This window comes from Neolamprologus multifasciatus, chromosome 19 (genome assembly GCF_963576455.1).
Source record: "Neolamprologus multifasciatus chromosome 19, fNeoMul1.2, whole genome shotgun sequence".
Classification (NCBI taxonomy): domain Eukaryota; kingdom Metazoa; phylum Chordata; class Actinopteri; order Cichliformes; family Cichlidae; genus Neolamprologus; species Neolamprologus multifasciatus.
The window spans coordinates 38969-59806 of record NC_140457.1 but is presented as its reverse complement, the minus strand read 5'-3'; the positions used below and the strand labels follow the sequence as shown (position 1 = coordinate 59806).

The 20838-nt window shown below is 44.3% G+C and overlaps 2 protein-coding genes, 1 long non-coding RNA gene and 1 other non-coding gene across 5 annotated transcripts; 2 read left to right on the top strand and 2 right to left on the bottom strand.

The window, feature by feature from the left end:
- The first annotated feature begins 410 nt into the window (after positions 1-410).
- Positions 411-5272, top strand: dkc1 (dyskeratosis congenita 1, dyskerin). The gene is made up of 15 exons (XM_085143799.1): positions 411-527; positions 1395-1450; positions 1533-1619; positions 1986-2077; positions 2153-2337; positions 2587-2651; positions 2827-2953; positions 3036-3166; positions 3376-3519; positions 3702-3822; positions 4007-4125; positions 4198-4301; positions 4610-4652; positions 4726-4875; positions 4981-5272. Exons 1-15 carry the CDS (start codon positions 512-514, stop codon positions 5041-5043), a joined length of 1503 nt encoding a protein of 500 aa, XP_084999925.1. The 5' UTR covers positions 411-511; the 3' UTR covers positions 5044-5272.
- LOC146495527 (small nucleolar RNA SNORD83) lies at positions 3865-3941 on the top strand. The gene has a single exon (XR_014871383.1). It is a non-coding gene; the product is annotated as a small nucleolar RNA SNORD83 (small nucleolar RNA).
- Positions 5273-14233: 8961 nt separating the features above from the next.
- LOC146495525 (uncharacterized) lies at positions 14234-16590 on the bottom strand. The gene is made up of 2 exons (XR_014871238.1): positions 15422-16590; positions 14234-15282 (listed from the first exon to the last, which is right to left on the bottom strand). It is a non-coding gene; the product is annotated as an uncharacterized LOC146495525 (long non-coding RNA).
- Positions 16591-18345: 1755 nt separating this feature from the next.
- On the bottom strand, positions 18346-20503 carry LOC146495524 (uncharacterized). 2 transcript variants are annotated; one of them, XM_085143262.1, is made up of 4 exons: positions 19855-20503; positions 19488-19679; positions 19208-19418; positions 18347-19126 (listed from the first exon to the last, which is right to left on the bottom strand). In XM_085143262.1, exons 1-4 carry the CDS (start codon positions 20501-20503, stop codon positions 18892-18894), a joined length of 1287 nt encoding a protein of 428 aa, XP_084999388.1. In that variant the 3' UTR covers positions 18347-18891. The 2 variants fall into 2 exon arrangements, with proteins under 2 accessions (XP_084999387.1, XP_084999388.1); XM_085143261.1 differs by having other exon boundaries at positions 18346-19126; positions 19208-19679.
- Positions 20504-20838: the final 335 nt, after the last annotated feature.

Sequence of the window (20838 nt, the reverse complement as noted above, 5' to 3'; positions counted from 1 at the left end):
TGTAATTCTTCTCTTCTCCTTTTGTTTATATGTAGAAAAAGGAAAAACTTAATAAAAAGTAGATCAAAAACTGAAGAAAACTCTGATCCACGTGTGAACATTACCTGATGAAGTGATGCAGAGCCCCGACAGCGTGTCCGTGTCGTCGGGTGAACGATCCACGCTCTCTACATTTATATTTTAAAAAACTGATTCAGGATTTAATGAATCGGTATTGCGTTATTCAAACTAAATTCGATTTGAATCGGGAAATCGATTTTTTAAACCCACAAGAGGAGCCTCACTCACATGTCCACTTGGAGTAACACTGAGGAGGAGTCACTCGGTCTGAACTTTGACCTTCAGGACGATCCTGTTCCTGAAATCTGGAAGAAGCGAGGAATGAAAGACACGTTTGGTGATCTCCACACGGTGGCGGTAAACCCCTCCGCTTCTGCCAACACCAACGAAGAAGAAGGAGCAGGGGGAGAAGAGGAGGAAGGGGTCGCGGTGCGCGCTCAGTCGACGGAAGATGGCGGACACAGAAGGTGAGCACGAGGCTCGTCTCTTCCAAACTTTCAGCTTTTAGTTTTAATCAGAATCAAATTCACGTAAGAGACCGGACAGAACCAGAACCTCCGCGCCTGCGCACATCCGCTCGCTACGCGCAGCCTCTTCGATTGAGCAGAACTGCGTTTAAAAAGCGGAAAACACGTTTTCCAGAAAAAAACCGCCTTTTGATCGTAAATGTTCTGAGTCTGTTTGTTGGGTTTAAGGTTCGGATGATCTGGGACCGGTTCGAGCTCAGGTACACGTGACAGTGTGTGTCTGCGTGTGTGCAAGCGGCGTGTGTGCAGCACGTGTGCAAGCGCAAACTGAGTTTACCTGTTCAGGTGGATCATGTGTTGGTAGGATCTGATTAGTGAGCTGGATCGGATCAATCCGCGGATTTTAATCGATCTGCAGGTTTGGTTGAGCTGCTGGGAGGTCTCGGTGCCGACTGAGCTGGGTTTGAATCAGTTTCAGTCAGTCTCAGCTGGGATCGATCACTGATTGATTATTACGATCGGGTCCAGTTCACTGCATCGATCTGCGGCCGCGTTAAACATCCTGATTATTAATCGCCTGATTACTGATAAGTTGAGCAATTGAGCAAGGCCTGTTAGCTCGGTGTATTAGCCACTTCATGCTAACAACCACGTGTGGCAGGGAGGCCACGTGGTTGTGCAGCTGCGCACGAGGGAGAGAAGAATGAGCCGATTTAACCTGTGAAATGATTACAGTTCGTGTCGTCACCATTTTGGCACCAGATAATTTTGTGTTAGATCATCTTAAAGGTCAAAGACAGAAGCAAGTCTGCCTGCACACTGAGCATGCTCATTGTCACCCTGACATCAGGTTTGTTGGTTTTTCAGCAACGTCAGTGAAGAAGAAGAAGAAAGTGAAGAAAGTCAGTGAAGAAGATCTTGGGGTGAGTCAGAAGGTCAGAGGTCGCTGTTTCAGCGCCTGGCACTGTGAAGTGTGTGAACAAACTTCTTGTTTTTGTTGTTCAGGAAGTCCAGCAGAGCGGAGACTTCTTCATCCGCCCAGAGTCCAAAGTCGCCTCATTGGACACGTCGCAATGGCCGCTGCTGCTAAAGGTAGGTCACCTGAGTCTGCCTGTTATTGTCACCATTCTACTTCCTGTCAAGTCATGGTCGTGTGATGTGATGAACCTGTTTATCCATTCGCTGAGTGCTGCCTTTGAGTCGCAGTCGGTGCTTCTGCTCCCGTTCTGGGGGCGGAGCCTCTCGGTCGGGGTCCTGGCAGCGTCCCGGCGTTCTGCCGGACGACAGACGGAACCTTGCCAAGAGAACGGCGCAACTCGACCGCTGCCAAGACGACTTCCTGTTCTGATCATATGACACTGCAACCCATATCCAAGAGCCTGACAGTGTGCTGTTGCTCTTCAAACAGGAAGTGACGTTCTGACGCCAAAGTTAGGTTTGTGTGTTTTTTATCTGCAGAACTTTGATAAGCTGAATATCCGGACGGCGCACTACACGCCGTTACCGAGCGGCAGCAACCCACTGAAGAGGAACATCCACGACTATGTCAGGTACCGCCCCGCCGACACACCTCACCGATACGCCATCCCAGTGCCCCTCTGATTCTACGTGCCGTTTCCTGTCAGGTCAGGCTTCATTAACCTCGACAAACCAGCCAACCCGTCATCCCACGAGGTCGTGGCGTGGATCCGGCGGATCCTCCGAGTCGAGAAGACGGGTCACAGCGGCACGCTCGACCCGAAGGTTACGGGCTGCCTTATCGTCTGCATCGACCGAGCCACCCGGTTGGTCAAGTCCCAACAAAGTGCAGGTAATGATCGCCACTTCCTGTTCCTGTCGACTGTTGGAGGTGATCATTCAGATGTCATTGATCTGACAGCTGATTGGTTCACGTGTGGCAGGTCACACCTTTGCAGCGATCAATTGCTGTGACCAGTTTATGATCAGCTGACAGGAAGTGGTTCACCTCTGATGTAGTCCGGCTCGCTGTCTTTGCCCCTCGCCAAGGCGTGGGCCCAGTAAACTGCCGCCGCCTCACTGCTCTCTGTGTTTATTGCAGGTAAAGAGTACGTGGGAATAGTTCGGCTGCACAACGCCATCGAGAGCGAGCACGTTCTGGCCCGGGTAAGACTTCCTGCCGCCAAGCGCTCGCTCATCGATCCGCTCGAGTATTGATTAGCGTGCTTATCGATCATTAGAAATCTCCTTTTTGATTAAAAACATCCTAATAGTTTTCCTGAAGCTCTTGTTGGCTGGCTGCCAGTCATGTGACCTCCACTGACTGGGATTATATCTGCAGGGGCTGGAGACGCTGACGGGTGCTCTGTTCCAGCGGCCGCCACTGATCGCCGCCGTCAAACGTCAGCTGAGAGTTCGAACGATTTACGAGAGCAAACTCATTGAGTACGACCCCGAGAGGAGGCTTGGTGAGCGAGACGATCGTTTGGCGTTTAATCGCTTCACCTGTGTGGGGGCGCAGTGATGTCACAGGTCACGTCTTTGCTGCAGGTATATTCTGGGTGAGCTGTGAGGCGGGGACATACATTCGCACGCTGTGCGTCCACCTGGGGCTGATGCTCGGCGTTGGAGGCCAGATGCAGGAACTGAGGAGGGTCCGGTCAGGGGTCCTGGGAGAGAAGGTGAGCGTCACTTCCTGTGTGATGTCACTGTGGTCTCAAAGTGTTGAGTCCAGGCCCGCTGCTCAGTGCAGGTCTGTCAATTGAACTTTGACACAGAGACGGCGATGGAGAGGTGGCGGACATGGCGTGTCCAAACCCCGAACCCGAGTCTCGCCGACATGACATCGCAGCACTTAATGATGACATCACTCACCGGATCTCTGTTTCAGGACAATTTGGTGACGATGCATGACGTGCTGGACGCTCAGTGGCAGTTCGACCACAACAAAGACGAGTCGTACCTACGCCGAGTCATCTTCCCGCTCGAGAAGCTGCTCGTGTCGCACAAACGCCTCGTGATGAAGGACAGCGCCGTGAGTCTTCCTCGCCATCCTCCCAGTTTAGAAAGCTGTGAATGTTAAAGTGGAGGTCACCTGTTTGGTGAAAGTCCAGGCAGACGCTCGCCGTTTTCACCTGTTTGTCAGCGAGATTAACAGTCATTGATGAGCTGCTGAATTTTACCTGCACAGGTGACACTGAAAACATCTGTCTGCAGGTGAACGCCATCTGTTACGGAGCCAAGATCATGCTGCCAGGTGTGCTCAGGTACGAAGACGGCATCGAGGTGAACCAGGATATCGTTGTCATAACAACAAAGGGCGAGGCCATCTGCACAGGTGAGTTAGGTGGTGTGATGCGTCACGTCCTGGTCAGGTGGAGCCACGTGATGAGTTGAGTAGCTGCAGCAGCTTTCGGGCCGTGGTGACTTGCTATCTATCACCCATAACTGATGGCTCCGCCTCTGCTCGATCGAGGTTATCAATTAGCGATGGGATCGTTGACCAGTTTGTTTTTGTGCAGCGGTGGCGCTGATGACCACAGCGGTGATATCCACATGTGACCATGGCGTGGTGGCAAAGATCAAGAGGGTGATCATGGAGAGGGACACGTATCCCCGCAAATGGGGCCTGGGACCAAAGGTGCGCCCGACAACACTGATCAGCTGTGAGCGAATAACCCGATCGAGTGTTTAACGAGTTTTTGTTAATCAGGCGAGTCAGAAGAAGATGATGATTCAGAAGGGACTGCTCGACAAACACGGCAAGCCCAACGGCAGCACGCCGGCCGACTGGAAGGACCAGTACGTCGACTACAGGTACGTGCAGGGGCGGGGTCCAAGTGGAGGACAGGTGCACGTTTCTTATTCAGACGCAGTAAAAACACTTGAGGATGATTCTGTAGCGTGAGGTAAAGTCGGGCAGGTGAAGCAGACAGTTATCCCTCGCCGAGCTGGCGTGCTCTCCGAGGGAGTCAGTCTGCGACAGCAATGCTCGGGTCTGAGCTCCTTCACTCAGCTTCCCGCTGATCTGCAGCTCGCCTGAGAACATGTGACGATGTCCACCCCAGCTGTCACTCTCTGAGTTCAGTGGGAAGTGTTCACGGTTTTGGTTTGTTTTTAAACAGTGTCTCCCAGGCGACCGGGGAGTCGGGCGATGCTTCAACAAAGGTAAACTCGAACAGTAATCACTGAAATCAGGTGTAGTCTGAGCTGATGCTGACCTTTGAGCTCTGATCTGCAGAGGAAGCGGGAGGTGACGGAGAGTGAGGGTGAAACGCCACCCAGCACACCGTCTGCAGAGGAGGCAAAGAAAGAGAAGAAGAAGAAGAAAAAGGAGAAGAGGCTGAAGCTGGAGGAGGCAGAGGCGGAGGACACGGGCCCAGAAGCACAGGTGAGTGCGTCTGTGACAGAACTGTGCAGCAGGAAGAAACTCTTAAAGCTTGTCTGCATTTTTCAACAGTGTGACTCGTGTTTTCATCATGGCTTCTTCCTGCAGGCTGTGGAGAGCGCAAAGAAAAAGAAAAAGAAGAAGAAACAAAAGGAAGGTGACACAGAGTAAGGAATCTCAGGTGAGCGGGTGGCGAGACCCGGCCCACGTCACACCTGAGTGCAGATGGTTGTGGGAGTTCGGCATGCAAGCAGAACATAACGTTATTTTGTAAAAATATTTTTTTAACTGTAAATACCTGTTTGTACTTTTAAGATTAAATGTTTTTTGTTCTGAGCTTTTTGTTTTTTTGTTCTTTGAAAATTTGACCTGGGAACAGAAATAAAAGCTTTATCATATACTTGTATGTCATTATGTGACTTCAGGACAGTTGAGAAAATTGTAGCTGGTCTGGTTGTAATCTCATTACATTTCCTCCTGAAATGCAACAACGATTGTAGAGGAGGGGGTGTGGCAGCAACTTTCCACCTCAGCTTATTAATCAAGACAGTTTGGATTAATTTGAAAGCCTGACTGAGCTCAGAAACCAGTCCTGTTATCATCAAACTGGCCCTTACTGAGTTTAATTCCTCAGACCTTTTTAATCTGATTTAGTGTTAGTCCCAAATAAATAATCACATTGCCTGACGGTCAGTGCTCTGTTCAGCTGAGCAGTCCTTTAACATAACTAATAACGACTTTCTTCAAAAGTAAAATTTTTACCATTAGAAAAAAATATTTGAGTTTCAGTCAGTTTTCAGAGCTCGTCACAGAAACAGCTTTAGTGAAGGTTACAAATGATCTTATGGCCTCTGACAGTGGACTCGTCTCTGTGCTTGTCCTGCTAGACCTCAGTGCAGCGTTCGATACTGTCAACTAGCGGTGGGTTTTGTTTATCGACTTATCGATTAAAATAGATTCTAGCTTGGATAACGTGATATCGATTCATTAAAATCCTGAATCGATTTTTAAATAAACATTTATTTTGCCTGAAACGCCAGAATCTCAGGTTAAATCTCACAGAATTTCAACAACCACCAAACAGCTAAGACGGTAAATGAGAGCAGGAACACGGCTTCTGCACAGAGACGCAAACACAAAGCTCGGACCTGACAGATCAGAATCAGTGAGATGTCGTCTTTCTCACCGACGACACGGTCGGGGCTGAAAGCCGACAGCTCACTGTCTGATGTTTCGGCGGGTCGCGCTTTGTGTTTGCGTCCCTTTTGCGCTGATTCTGAAGCTGCAGGTTTTATCTGTCCAAACAATATTGACCGAACCAGCAGCAAAAGATCCAAACTGCGCTTCACATAAACATCGTCATGAATTCACTCTGACTTTTGCTGCTTTGCTTCCACCACCATAAAATCACACTTCCTGCACAGCTCTCTTTGTGTACTTCAACAACAGTTTCCCGTCTAAAAATCTGTTTTCTGCATTATTCGCTTGCTTGTTACCAACCAGTCTACTGTTGTTTACAGCGCTTTTTTCCCTTTTACTTACTTCGAAAAAGAAAACCTCATTTCTGCTGTTCGATACTGAACAAATTTAAACTTTTTAAAATTATGCAAAATTGCAAAATGCTGTGTCTCTAAAACCTCTGTAACTTTGCTCTGCTTCACTTCAGCAGCATCAGGTAATGTTCATATCCAGGGCGTAGATTTCGTTTTGGCGTTGGTGGGGACGAATGATTCAGGTTTTTTTGTCTTTGCTTCTTGATAACAAAAGGAGAAATGTACTTGCCTACATATGCTATTCTCCATGCTTTTAAATCATTAAAATTACAATTGATAGTTTTATATGTGAGTTATATAATGCTAAATTACAATTAAACAAATGACTAAGTATTTTAGACTTCAGCCATATTCAATATAAATCAGGTATCATACAAAATAAAAATAACAGGGCTGGATTGGGACAAAATATCGGCATTCTGACTAGTGACCGGCCCACCATGGTATTATAGGAAAAGTCATAAATCCTTTAAAGCCTTAATAATAAGCTTAAACCTACACCACCTTCCCTATTCTGGTATTCTAAACAGTAACACCTAATTTATAATTACATATACCTATAACTAAAAGGGTTGCCAACTCCCAGCAAAAAAAGAAAAAAGTAGGAACCACTCCCCCACCCTCTGCCTCAAGATGCTTAACTAACAAAACCGATTTAAATTTAATGCACGTATAAAACAAATGCACATAAATCTATTATTTTTCTCCAGTAATTAAATAGATTCAACATCTTTCTTCAACAGAATTGCAGACTGCACAGATGGTGCCTTAACAAAGTAAAGAATACTATAACTTACTGGGGTATATACTAAACTTAATATTTACTGAATACAATAATGATTTCTATACATTTTACATCAGATGAAAACTTTGGTTGAAAGATTCAGATAATTATTTGTTAAAAGCGAGACATTTTAAATGAGAATAAAGTATTTCTTTGTGCCCCCCTCTCCCTGTTAATGCCCTACCTGCCCCCCACTGGCAACACTTTGCTAGATCCGCCCCTGCACAGTTACCAGCTGTCAGCTACTTAGAAAAGGATCCTGGTGTTATTTGTCTCTCAGAAACAGTTCATAACTTCAACTCATCCATGTCACCTAAAAGGTAAACCTGTTTCTCCATCACCTGTTCAGCTCTGATGATTCAGTAAGGACATCTCCTGGTTTCATCTTCATGTTTCCCTCTCACCACATATCCAAACCATCATGACCAGCAGCTTTACAGCTGTGGCTCCAGCAAACATCAGCTGATACTAGAAATTAATATTAAATAAATGCTAACAACAGCTGATCAAGCTTAAACGTGCTGCTGTTGTTTAGCGCGACATCCGCTGGTTTCCTCTTTCTGGCGCAGAGAAAAGCCGATCAGCTGATCATTGATCAGTTTCATGATTGAATTAGCAACTTTCTTGCTGAAGTAGTACGGGACAAATCGCTTCCTTTTCACCTTAACTTTAAAGTTTGACCTCCTTGGCTGTAATTGGTCCAGCCCAGAGTCGATCATGACCAACTGGCCAATCCACCACCGTTCATTTACACCGTTAAAAAGAAAAGGAAGAAAACCCCATTGGCCCATAAAAGCGAAAAATCACGAGCGGCCCACTGGGCAAATGCCCGGTATGCCCGATGGCCAGTCCAGCCCTGAAATACAGTCATGACAATAAACGAATATGAGTTCAAGGACTTAGCATCATTACTTCAGTTACACCAACATCTCTGATACATCAGCACTAAGGGAACACTGAATGACCTGGTGGTTTATGTCCATCTAAGATTACCACAAAGTAAAAGACCTCTCAGCAAAATTATGCAACATTTTAGGCACTACTGCCCCGATCAGATCAGTGAGCTGGGATTTTTTATTCTAAGCATGAGCTACTGTTACAGCAACAGACATGGACTACTGGTGTCCCACACAACAACTCAATGTCCACTATGTGAAGCAGCCAAACACATGCCTGCTCCTCTCTTTAACTGAGATAAACTGCTGGCATATTGGTTTTACATCTATACTGTCCAGTCTCTCCTGGTGGACATACAGCAGCATTGTTTAATCTCATTCGAGTCATTGTTGACTTTAGCCATGTTTTTAATCTTCTGAGAGCACTGAAGCTTCTTTCAGCCTCACCTGAGGATACTGGGATGACTAAAAGCAGCCTGACAATTGTCATGATAATAAATACTAGTTAATCTACAGCACCAAATCATCAGTCAGTCACCTGTGACCTCGCCTCTTCACCTCTGAGCTACAACATGGCAGAGCTGCCTCTGTCAGCTGATGAATGACAGTGAGACATTCACATACATGCAGTTACACATGTGCTTCAAATACAGTCATGAACCAACATCATCCAGTTTCAGCTGTGATCTTGTGTCACCATTACTCTCTGAGCTCTGTGTTGGTTCTTCTGTCACCTGACAATAGGACAAACATGACAATAAGAATAAAATGTGGAGCTGCTTCAGTGTTTCTGTCACTTTGTGCAGATCCTGACTCATCAGTAATGTTTGTAGGGTGAGTGCATTTTTACAACAATTTGTGCAAACTGCACTACAAGGTGGGATATTTGCAAAATCATGACTACCTCATGATATATTGTCTCAAAAATTAACCCTATGAATACGTCATGAAGCGCCTTGAGGCGACTTTTGTTGTGATTTGGCGCTATATAAATAAAATTGAATTGAATTGAATTGAATTATTGTGTCACCAACATTTAACGTTAGACATATTTTTAACAGCCTCTGTAAACTAATATCCTGGCTGCTCGAGGCTCCGTTTTCTCTGACAGTTTCAATCAAAATTAGAAATGCTGCTCTGAGACTGAGAGAACTAACAGTGCTGCTGTTGTCCAGTTAGTTTCCCAAACACGTTATTCATGGTTACAGTTTTAGCCTGATGTGGGCCAAAGCCTAGAACAGCCTGTAACGTTATTGTGACACATTTTATGAGTGAACTTGACTTTAAGTGAGTTACAGGTTTCTTTGCAAAACACTTTCTTATATCCAGGTTCTTCCTCTTTGCTGCCGTCCTCCTCTCCTCCTCGCAGCGCAGGTTTGCCACTGCTGAAACTAAACAGAGCTCCCTGAAAGGCTCAGCCAATCACATTGGCCATATTTGTCACATGACTAGGACTCCAGTAGAGGACGTAATTTAACTCTTTCTGCACCGCTGGGTGAATGAGATGTTGACAGATCGTTTTTTCTTTCTATCGGGTTTGATTTTCTTTACTCGAAGAGTTTAAATTATTGGCGGGGACAATTCAATAATCGCTGGATATTGGTAGGGACACGTCCCTTACGTCCATGCCAAATCTATACGCCCTTGGTTCAGATGTTGATTCATGGTTTTCTTTTGTTTTTGATCTACTGCAGAATATTTTTATAAAATCCCAGGCCAGGAAAATCACCTATATGTTTTTCTGTGATAAAGTCTCACAAGTGTCAGCATTCTTTTTATAGATATAAAAATATGGAAATGTACTGATGCATGAGCTGAATTATAATATTTCTGTCTGAGGCAAAATTTCCCCGAATCGAATTGTGGATTGAATCGATTCTAGAAATCACTGACGATACCCAGCCCTACTGTGGGCTGGGTATCGTCCATAATATCCTATTAGAGCACGCTGTAGGTGCTCAGGTACTGCACTGCAGTGGTTTGAATCATATCTATCTAATAGACTCCAATTTAAGTATGTAAATGCACACTAAAGTTAATTATGGAGTTCCACAGGGTTCAGTGCTAGGACCAATTCTGTTTACATTATACATGCTTCCCTTAGGCAGCATCATTAGAAGACATAGCATACATTTTAACTGCTATGCAGATGACACCCAGCTCTATCTGTCCATGAAGCCAGATAACACACACCAATGAGTTAAGGTGCAGGAATATCTTAAAGACATAAAGACCTGGATGGCCGCTAACTTTCTGCTTCTTAATTCAGATCAAACTGAGGTTATTGTACTCGGCCCTGAAAAGCTTAGAAATATGGTATCTAACCAGATTCTTACTCTGGATGGCATTACCTTGGCCTCCAGTAACGCTGTGAGGAACCTTGGAGTCATTTTTGACCAGGACATGTCCTTCAACGCACATATTAAACAAATATGTAAGACTGCTTTCTTCCATTTGTGCAACATCTCTAAAGTTAGAAATATCCTGTCTCAGAGTGACGCTGAAAAACTAGTTCATGCATTTATTACTTCCAGGCTGGACGACTGTAATTCATTATTATCAGGAAGTCCTAAAAACTCCCTGAAAAGCCTTCAGCTAATCCAAAATGCTGCAGCAAGAGTCCTGACAGGGACTAGAAAGAGAGAGCAGATTTCTCCTGTTTTGGCTTCCTGTTAAATCCAGAATTCAAAATCCTGCTCCTCACATACAAGGTCTTAAATAATCAGGCCCCATCTTATCTTAATGACCTTGTAGTACCATATCACCCTATCAGAGCACTTCGCTCTCGCTCTGCAGGCCTACTTGTTGTTCCTAGAGTATTTAAAAGTAGAATGGGAGGCAGAGCCTTCAGTTTTCAGACCCCCTTCTGTGGAACCAGATTCACACTTTGCTTTTTGCTAAAGCATATAGTTAGGGCTGAATCAGGTGACCCAGAATTCTCCTTTAGTTATGCTGGAGTTCCCACAGTGAATCGTGGTATCTTGGTTCAACTGACGATGTCATTCGGCGATGAAGTCGAAGTGAGCATGCTCAGGATGCACGGAACTGATCAGCCTTTGTAGAGTTGGAAGCTGCTTTACAGAGTCACCTACTTTGTAACATTTTACTGTCTCGCTTGCACCATCTTGCAGGCATTCGTGGTACTGCTTTGAAATGGTTTAGGTCTTATCTTTCTGACAGAACTTTTAGTGTTAACTTTTTAGGGTATGAGTCCTCCTCTGCTGCCTTTCAGTCTGGGGTCCAGCAGGGCTCAATTTTAGGGCCTCTGCTTTTTTCATTATATTTACAGCCCCTGGGAACCATCCTCAGAAGGCATGGATTATCCTTCCACTTCTATGCTGACGACTGTCAGATTTATCTGCCTCTGAAGCAGAAAGATGCCTTCTCTATTAAGCCACTTCTAGTATCTCTAGAAGACATTAAATCTCGGATGTCCCTAAACTTTCTAAGATTCAAGCAAAACTGAGGTGATTCTGTTTGGTCCCAGTGGACCATGTGAACGCTCCGCTATTGATTTGGGACCCCTGGCAGAGTATTTTAAACCTGTTGTTACTAACCTGGGTTTTAAGATGGACAGTGATTTTAAATTAGACAGTCAAATTAGGGCTATTGTCAAGTCCAGTTTTTATTATTTAAGGCGCTTGGCAAAGATAAGACCAATGTATCTCAGCCGTATCTTGAAACAGTAATCGATGCTTTTATTCCATCTCGTTTGGATTACTGTAATGTGCTGTATTGTGGAGTTAGTCAGCCTCTTCTCTCTCATCTGCAGCTTGTCCAAAATGCTGCTGCACGACTTTTAACCAGAACTCGTAAAAGAGAGCACATAACTCCCATCATCGCCTCGCTCCATTGGCTGCCTGTATATCTTAGAGTTCATTTTAAAATTCTCATGTTTGTTTTTAAATGTTTAAACGGTCTCGCCCCAACTTACCTCTCTGAGCTTCTTTGTCCTTACCCACCCCCCAGGTCTGCTCCTGGAGGTACCCAGGTCCAAGAGGAAGCTCAGAGGGGGCGGGGCCTTCTCTGCCCCAGCACATTAGAGAGGCCCCTTCACCATCCACTTTTAAAACATGTCTTAAAACCCATTTTTACTCCTTGGCTTATGACACAGTCTGACCCTGATTTTATTGTTTTAATCTAATATGCTGATTTTATTGTTTTAATCTAATATGCTGATTTTATTGTTTTAAATGTAATTCTCATCATCATTTTATACTATTTTATTATTGTTTTTGCTATTTGTGCTAATTTTATTATTTTAAATGTCATTTTAATAATCAGCTTATTTTGTTAACATGTTTAATGTATCATTTCTGGCATGTCAAGTGTTCAGCTTGGGGCTGATCTGAAAGTGCTATATAAATAAATTGCTTGCTTGTAGTTGAATGGTAAATGGCCTGCATTTGTATAGCGCTTTACTCAGTCTCTAAGGACCCCAAAGCGCTTTACACTATATTCAGTCATTCACACACACATTCACACACTGGTGATGGAAGCTACGTTGTAGCCGCAGCTGCCCTGGGGCGCACTGACAGAGGCGAGGCTGCCGGACACTGGCGCCACCGGGTCCTCTGACCACCACCAGTAGGCAAACGTGGGGTTAGTATCTTGCCCAAGGATATTTGGCATGCAGCCAGGAGGCAGCCTGGGATCGAAACACCGACCTTCTGATTAGTGGCTGACCTGCTCTGCCACCTGAGCTACAGCCAAGCCAGTTGAATCGACCCTAACTCTCTAGTTAGGTTAATAGACAGAAGATCAATCAGTCTGATTAGTAAATCTGTAAGTAGTTAATTATTGGTTTGTTAAATGTTTTTTTAGTCTTGTTTTGTTTAAAATATTTGTTTGGTTTTTGTATGGGATCAGAACGATGCCACCTTGAAACGAAACCGAAAAAAATATTGAAACCGAAAAAAAATATTGTAACTGAAATAAATGTACTGAAAAATCTTGTATTGAAACCGAAAAAAAAATTTGATAGTGAAAAACAATTAATTGAAACTGTAATTTTTTTGTTTTCGCTTACAATTTTTTTTTTTCAGTTTCAATCCATTTTTTTTCGGTTTCAAACCATTTTTCGGTTTCAAACCATTTTTTTTTCGGTTTCAAACCATTTTTCGGTTTCAATCCACTTTTCGGTTTCAATCCATTTTTCAGTTTCACTCTGCTGGCACTTTTTTGGCGTCCGGGGGCGCGCTGGGGGGGCGGGGATTCCGACCCGCATGTATTTGCATATATTATAATGCTGACCAATGACTGGAGAAAACACTGACGACGCGGCTGCGGTCACGGACAAACTTGCACGTGTCTGTTCGGGAATGGCAGATGCTGAGAGGTCCAGCGTTTACATTACCGACTATTTCAAAGTGACAGCCTGAGGTAAATTCTTCTTCAGTAAATTGGACTACCGGACAGGAGGACCTGAGACCCCATCGCACTATTTTTGGTAAGTTAAATGTGTTTGTAAACTAATCCGTAATTTAGGTCCTTAGCTAGCTACCTAGCTAGCTAAGATGAGCACTTGGCTGTTGGGGAAACTTGTTTTGTAAAGTTCGTTTAGCTAACCCGTGCAGGTGAATGAATTTACCCTGACTAAAGAAATCAAGAGAAACGCACCAGGCTGCTCAGTGACTAACCACGGTTACTGTACTTTTATATGAGTATTATACTGTAAGAGCAACAGGCTGGACTCTGCTTCTGCTCCTGTGCAGAGCTGATTATTAAATATGTGCAAACAGCAGCATGTTTTCTGTCGCTTTCCACATGTGGAACGACATTAACGCCAACTTTTAAAAACCTGGAACTTCAGTAACCCCTCATTAGTCAATAGCTACGAATTAAATAGCAAAGCCCTATACTTATGTACTGAAACCAGCTACTTCCGCTTGTCAGCTTAAGTTAAAATGTTACATTTTTCCTCTGATTATTTTTTTAGCATTTTTTTTTACTCAGCTTGTTACAAATATTCAGGTTAAAAAACTGTCCTAATTATTTTTAATGAATTATGTTCACAAAGTCACATGTGCAGTACTCTGTACAGCTTGCATCCTTTAGGACAAATAATTTGAAACATTAATATTTCTTGTTCAATACTGAGCTGATAACACCTCTGTATGTTGTGACCAGGATGCAGCAGCAGACTGAACCTTGACTGAAACCTGCTCCATCATCTCATCTTTGCAGATGTCCATTTATAAAGCATCAACAACTCAAAGGTAAACATGATATTAGAAAATGTGTTAGTATATAAGGCCTTTAAAACAAATAAAAAATAAACAGCTGTCGGCAGAACTGTAGGACTGGACAACTTCAGATCCCGAGTGTGTGAGGACAGAAGGATCAGCTCTATTTCAGATTTGAGAGATAATCTTTATATTTCAGTTTGTGATGATTCTGTTCTGTTTGTGATTACAGGAGCCGTCCTGAGATTCAGACCTCAGCACCACCCAGTGACAGCAGACAGATCATCTTATATCTTCAATCTTTGTAGTAACTCCAAATTTAACTGAAGAAAACAGTACAAAGGTTAAAGTACCACATGTGCTGTCAGTGAAAGCTGCAGCTGTTTTATTGATAAATTTAAAGACAAAAAGTCAAAAGGATTAATCACTCATGTAACTGTGTCACTATACATCAGCATTAACAGTACCTCAGTTTGGTGTTTCAGAAAACTGCTGATCTCAGACCTGCACAACTTCTGTTTTAAACACTGAATGTACTCAGCTACATGAAGGGCACATGATGTTTTCTCTGACACAATTAAATAAAACCTGATTAAAGTCAAAGGTTGTTACTTGTATTTGAACTAAAAACTTGATCTGGAATTCTTTCACTGTTTTTTGACAATAGTGTGTTATTTATCATAAAATAGTTCAGAGTCATTCATACCAGAGTAACCAGAGAGCACAACATATATTTAACTTTCTACAGGACTTAAAGCTATGATATTATGTAAAAGTCCAGAGCCTCTGAGGATTATCTGAGTACTTCTAACATTACACAAAGCAAAGGTCTCCATCAGTGTTCATGAAATGCTGGGTTTATCCTTCTTGTGAGGGAGCTGCTGGTGAAGATCACGAGCCCTGCTTGATCCCGGCGATGAGTTTCAGTCTTCCTGGTGTTTGTGAAATGATGCCTCTCACTGTGGGGCAACAGAATATCTGGCACAGGACAGCTGTAATGAAAGAAATTGAATTCGTTTTGAAAAAAAAAATCTTGGAAATGCCCTATATGTGAGAAGCAGATTTTGTATTTACTTTTCTTTTGCCAATCAAGATAACTAGAAGTATAATTTTCACCATACAATTACTAACCTTGTCATCTCCTGCACTGTCTGTTTTGGGCTCTGGGCTTGTCCTTTCCAGCGCTCATGAGACTGCTTTTGGTGCACTGTGGTATGAGGTGCTAACCTGTTGACAGTGTTGGGAAGGTTAATTTTAAAATGTATTCCACCAAAGATTATAGAAGTAATGTATTCTGAATACTTTACAACTACATGAATGTACTATTGCTGTGTGATTTATTACTCTTACTGAAGGCTATTCGCCATACCAATACCAACTAGATGTTAAAATCTTAATATAAATGAGTAACAGTAGGTGGACATTAGGTAAGGCTGCACTTTTTGCAGCGATCTCGTGTAGAAAACTATTCAGCGCATATATAAAACAGGTCAGCGGCTCCGAACCGTAGTAAAGGGACCTCTGGCTAATACATCATGTCGGGCTCGTAGCTGAAAACTAGCTTTACTTTGTTGTCTGGGTCAACTTTGCTAGCGAGAGAGAGAGAGGCGTTGAAAGGCTGCTTATTGTTTCGGAGGAAAACACGAACACGGTGTACAGTCCAGTCTTAACAGCTTTCTTACAGCTGGGCTCATCAGGCACTCTTTTTGGCTGCAGTGGTTATTATTATATTTACATGCTTCCAGCTCCCGTTTCTGCTCAGTGACAGCTCATACTTTTCCTTTTCTCCCTCCCTCGCTCACAGACACATAACGGGTATGGCAGTCCATTCTCCCTGCAGCACGGACTACACTGCCCATGAGGCTACATTGTTTAGGGCGATGCCTGTAACACTCTGCTATTGCCTTCATATTAAATCATTTTTGTATAATAATTTTTAGAGGCTCTTATTGCGTGTTTTGTTTGGGTTTCCACCCGCGTGGAATTACCAAAAATAGAGAGACCATAGCCTAACATGAAAAAGGAAAATACCGCCATGTAATCCATTTATTTCAACAAACTAACTGTGTTCTCAATATCACCTATTGAACAGTAACGGATACATTTACTCATATTTTGTATTTTAAATACGTAACGCCGGTGCATGTATTACGTTACTGCCCAACACTGCCTGTTGATGAGATCTTGTGCCGTTCCTAAAACACCGGCCTCCAACTCCTAAAGAGACACGGGTGTACCTAAATTTAGCAAATATTAGCTTCAGGCTAGCTTGCTACGACAAATAGGCTAATACCAGCACTTTACCATAGGGCTGGGTATCGTCACTGATTTCTAGAATCGATTCAATTCCGATTCACAGGGTCCCGAATCGATTCGATCCACGATTCGATTTAATTCGATTCGATTCGATTTAATTCGATTCGATTGACTTTGATTTGAATCTGGGAAATTTTGACAGTCAGAAATATTATAATTCAGATCAGTACATTTACATATTTTTGTATCTATAAAAAGGAAGCTGACACACCAAGACTTTATCAAAGGTGTGAGCATCACAGCAGAGGCCTTTGTGTCAAAGTAGCTGAGGATAAAACACAGAAAAACATGAAGGTGATTTTCCTGTTCTGGGATTTTATAAAAAATTTCTGCAGTAGATCAAAAACGAAAGAAAACCATTAATCAACACATGAACATTACCTCTGAAGTTACAGCGGTTTTATTAGAGACAAGGCTGAGCGTTTTGCATTTTGCATAATTTTAAAAAGTTTAAATTTGTTCGGTATTGAACGGCAGAAATTAGGTTTTATTTTCGGAAGTATATAAAACGAAAAATAAAAACATCGGCCGACAGCGCTGTAAACAACGGTAGACTTGTGCATAACAAGCAAGCGAATAATGCAGAAAACAGTACAGAGAGAGAGAGGGAGAGAGAGAGAGAGAGAGCGCGCAAGAGAGCGAGCATGCGAGAGAGAGCTGTGCATCGTGGTCGAAGCAAAACAATAAAAGTCAGAGTGAATTCATGACTTTGTTTATGTGAAGCGTAGTTTGGATCTTCTTTTGCTGCTGGTTCGGTCAATATTGTTTGGAGAGAGATAAAACTAACAGCTTTAGAATCAGCATAAAGGGCGTGAACACAAAGCGCGGACCGCCGACAGATCAGAATCAGCGCGCTGTCGGCTTTCAGCCCCGACTGTGAGAAAGGCAACATCTCACTGATTCTGATCCGCGGTTGGGCTGTGTGTTTAAGTCTTTGTGCAGAATCCATGTTCCTGCTCTCATTTACTGTCTTAGCTGTTTGGTGGTTGTTGAAATTTTGTGAGATTTCACCAGAGATTCTGGCATTTCGGGCAAAATAAATTTATATTAAAAAATCGATTCAGGATTTTAATGAATCGATTTTACGTTATCCAAGCCAGAATCGATTTTAATCGATAAATCGATTATAAAAACCCACCCCTACTTTACCACAACTTCACCAGATGTAGCTAAAAAAAACTAAACTAATGTCCAGTCCAGTGGGACAGCAAGGAAAGATGACAAAAAATGATTACTTACTTGCGGTTTGGATGGTCCAGCTGAAATTGAAGCAGCCATTGAAAGACGGGAAGAGAGAAAGATGGCAGCTTGGTCAGCACTAGTGGCCTCTATAATATATGCAAATATATGCGTGCCGGAATCCCCGCCCCCCTCCCTGCGCGCACCCGGATGCCAAAACAGTGCCAGCATATTGAAACTGAAAAATGGTTTGAAACCGAAAAATGGATTGAAACCGAAAAATGGTTTGAAACTGAAAAATGGTTTGAAACCGAAAAAAAATGGATTGAAACCGAAAAATGGATTGAAACCGAAAAAAAAAAATTGTAAGCGAAAACAAAAGAATTACAGTTTCAATTAATTGTTTTTCACTATCAATTTTTTTTTTCGGTTTCAATACAAGATTTTTGAGTACATTTATTTCAATGACAATATTTTTTTCGGTTTCAATATTTTTTTCGGTTTCGTTTCAAGGTGGCATCGTTCTGATTCCATATTTTTGAAGCATAAAAAAAATCCAGACCAAATAAATCAAAACAGGAAGGAGTTTTATTTTGACATTTACAGAAAACACGTGTCATTATTCAAAAGATTCAAATATGACATGTGACCTCAGAAAAAGGTTAAAGTTCAAACCGTGAAATAAATCAAATAAAAAACAAACAAACAACTTTTTATTTATCAACCGATTCAAAGTCCCGAAACACATTCAGTGTCTGAAATCAAAGGTCCAATAAAGTGATTGATTACCAAAGTGTTACCCAGAATGCAGCAGTGATAACGGCAGCTGCGGCCGGACCCTCACCATGTCATTGAGTGTAACCATTGACTACACAGAAGCTTTGAACCTGCTGTGTCCCCTCCCCCTGTGATGATGATGTCGATGATCTCGTCCTTTCTTTCGTATCGTATCTGCGAGGAAGCCGCAGGTGGAAGAATAAATGAATGGTTCTGTTGGGCCCAGGTGGCTGATCCTGAAAGCCAATTGGATAGTAAGCTGAAGGTGATGCGATGGCCCACGTTTTGTTTTACATCTTGATCGCGGTGGGCAGACTCTCACTGACTGGTCAGACACAGTGGCAGCTGAGCAGGTCTCCATGTGAGCTGGTGATGACTCTGACTCTGTGATTGGTCAGTCTCTGCAGGTCAGAGGTCAGCCGCAGCAAACGAGGACTCGGCTCAAAGATGACCCGGCTTGGGTCGCTCGGGTCAGGTCTGTAGTACGAGTCCAGAACCTCCAGAGTGTCGAGGCGCCGCAGTCGCTGCAGCTGCAGGAAGTCATCGTCGGACACGTGCTGGTGCCTGAAACAGCGACGGCAGGTTACCATGGATATCATCATGACACTTACAACAGAGACACTGCGTGTGACGTGTCGGGCTCACCTTATCCGCAGCGTTTTCAGATGAGGGAACAGCTGTGGGAGGAGTCTGATGAGGTCGGACGACGAGCTCCAGGGCTCCAGGTGAAGATGCTCAAGCTGCGGTGCCCGGGCGGAGACCACCCGCAGGTCGTTGGGCTGCAGGTCCACACACAGCGTCAGGCTGAGCAGCGAGGTGGGCAGGAAGTCAGCGTACGATGCCAGGGGGTGGCCTCCTATTGAACATGCAGACATAAGAGAGATGCTCAGATAGACAAATACGAAGGGGGGAAACAGACACTCACCGTGGATGCTGAGGTTGGTTAGGTGTGGCAGTGACGTCAGCCACGTCTGCAGGTGACAGGTGGGTCCAGGTACGGAGTACAGGTGGAACACTGACAGGCTACGGAGGCGGGACAAAGGCTGCAGCGTTTCCTGTGTCACCACGGCGTCATAATTCAGCAGCTGCAAGTCCAGCAGCTGCAATGCAGCGTCACCTGCAGGACGATAAAACACACCTGAGCCGTGTGACGTCTGATCTCACCTGTCTCTGTTCCATGTCAGAGGTGAGGCAGGTTCAGCAGGAAGGCAGAACACACCAGTGCCTAACCATCAAGATCAATAATCTAACTATTAAATATCTCAGCGAGCGACTGATCCAGGTGTGCCTACCTGTGTGGTGGGCGGGGCTGAAGAAGTCGTGTGGAAGCGTCCTGTAGGTGATCATGGTCCAGGACAGGTGTGTGAGCTCGCTCAGGTGAGCGAGGACACCGCTGAGGGACGGGACCCTTAGGCTGCCGTCGTGGTGCAGCAGTAGCGAGGTCAGACACGTCAACTGACCAACGGTGGCCAACAGGTGAGAGGCAGAACAGGTGAGCTGCACGTTACAGAGGCTGAGCTGCGTCAGCTGCTGACTCAGAGGAAACAGGAAGTCCAGGTTCCTCAGCGGTATGGAACAGGAAGTGACAGACAGTCGCTGAAGCTGGCGGAACAGTCTGAGATCATCCACGCCCCCTTCTCTCCAGTCGTCCAGTCGCAGGCCGCAGAGCGCCGGTAGCCAGGCGTGCAGCTGCTTCAGGTGCTTCCTCTTACCTGAGCGCAGCAGCACTTTGCCCACGTGCCTCTGAGCCAGGCTACGCCAGAACGAGCGGTTGTAGCGCGAGAGGTTCTGCAGCACCACGCTGAAGCCCCTCCACAGGGGGCGGGACTTATCCAGCAGGTGTCTGAAGTATGAGCAGGTGCAGCGCATGTTCAGTTTGTCCCTCCAGGAGAGAAAGCTGAACACCTTCAGCCACAACTCGGCCGGAAGCTGCAGCGCCATCTCTCACCTCCGATAATCGATCACGGAGCTACCTGAGCAGCGGCCCTGACGTCATCAAAGCCGCAACACCGCCTTTTTGATTAGCTGATATCGATCCTTGATCGTGTCTATGGTCAGCTCCGACAGCTCTTCTCACTCTGCCTGCGCCTGCGTGATATTATTGATTATCGCCAGATTTTAAAAGATCTCCACAGAAAAAGAGAGTCAGTAAAAGTACGGCAGTCCCAGTGTTAGCGCAGGCGCAGTGACACTTACTTACAACATCCGGTCCCAGTGCTGACGTCACGGCCAGTAAGTTTCAGACGTTATTGCGCATGTCAGAGAATTGAAAAGGC

Coding starts and splice junctions, on each gene's coding strand:
- LOC146495524 (XM_085143261.1), bottom strand. CDS start 20,503: ATGGCGCTGCAGCTTCCGGCCGAGTTGTGGCTGAAGGTGTTCAGCTTT. Junction 19,680..19,854: donor CAGCCCCGCCCACCACACAG/GTAGGCACACCT, acceptor ATCGTCCTGCAG/GTGACGCTGCATTGCAGCTG. Junction 19,127..19,207: donor CTGAAAACGCTGCGGATAAG/GTGAGCCCGACA, acceptor TCGCTGTTTCAG/GCACCAGCACGTGTCCGACG.
- dkc1 (XM_085143799.1), top strand. Junction 2,954..3,035: donor CGACCCCGAGAGGAGGCTTG/GTGAGCGAGACG, acceptor TCTTTGCTGCAG/GTATATTCTGGGTGAGCTGT. Junction 4,126..4,197: donor AATGGGGCCTGGGACCAAAG/GTGCGCCCGACA, acceptor TTTGTTAATCAG/GCGAGTCAGAAGAAGATGAT.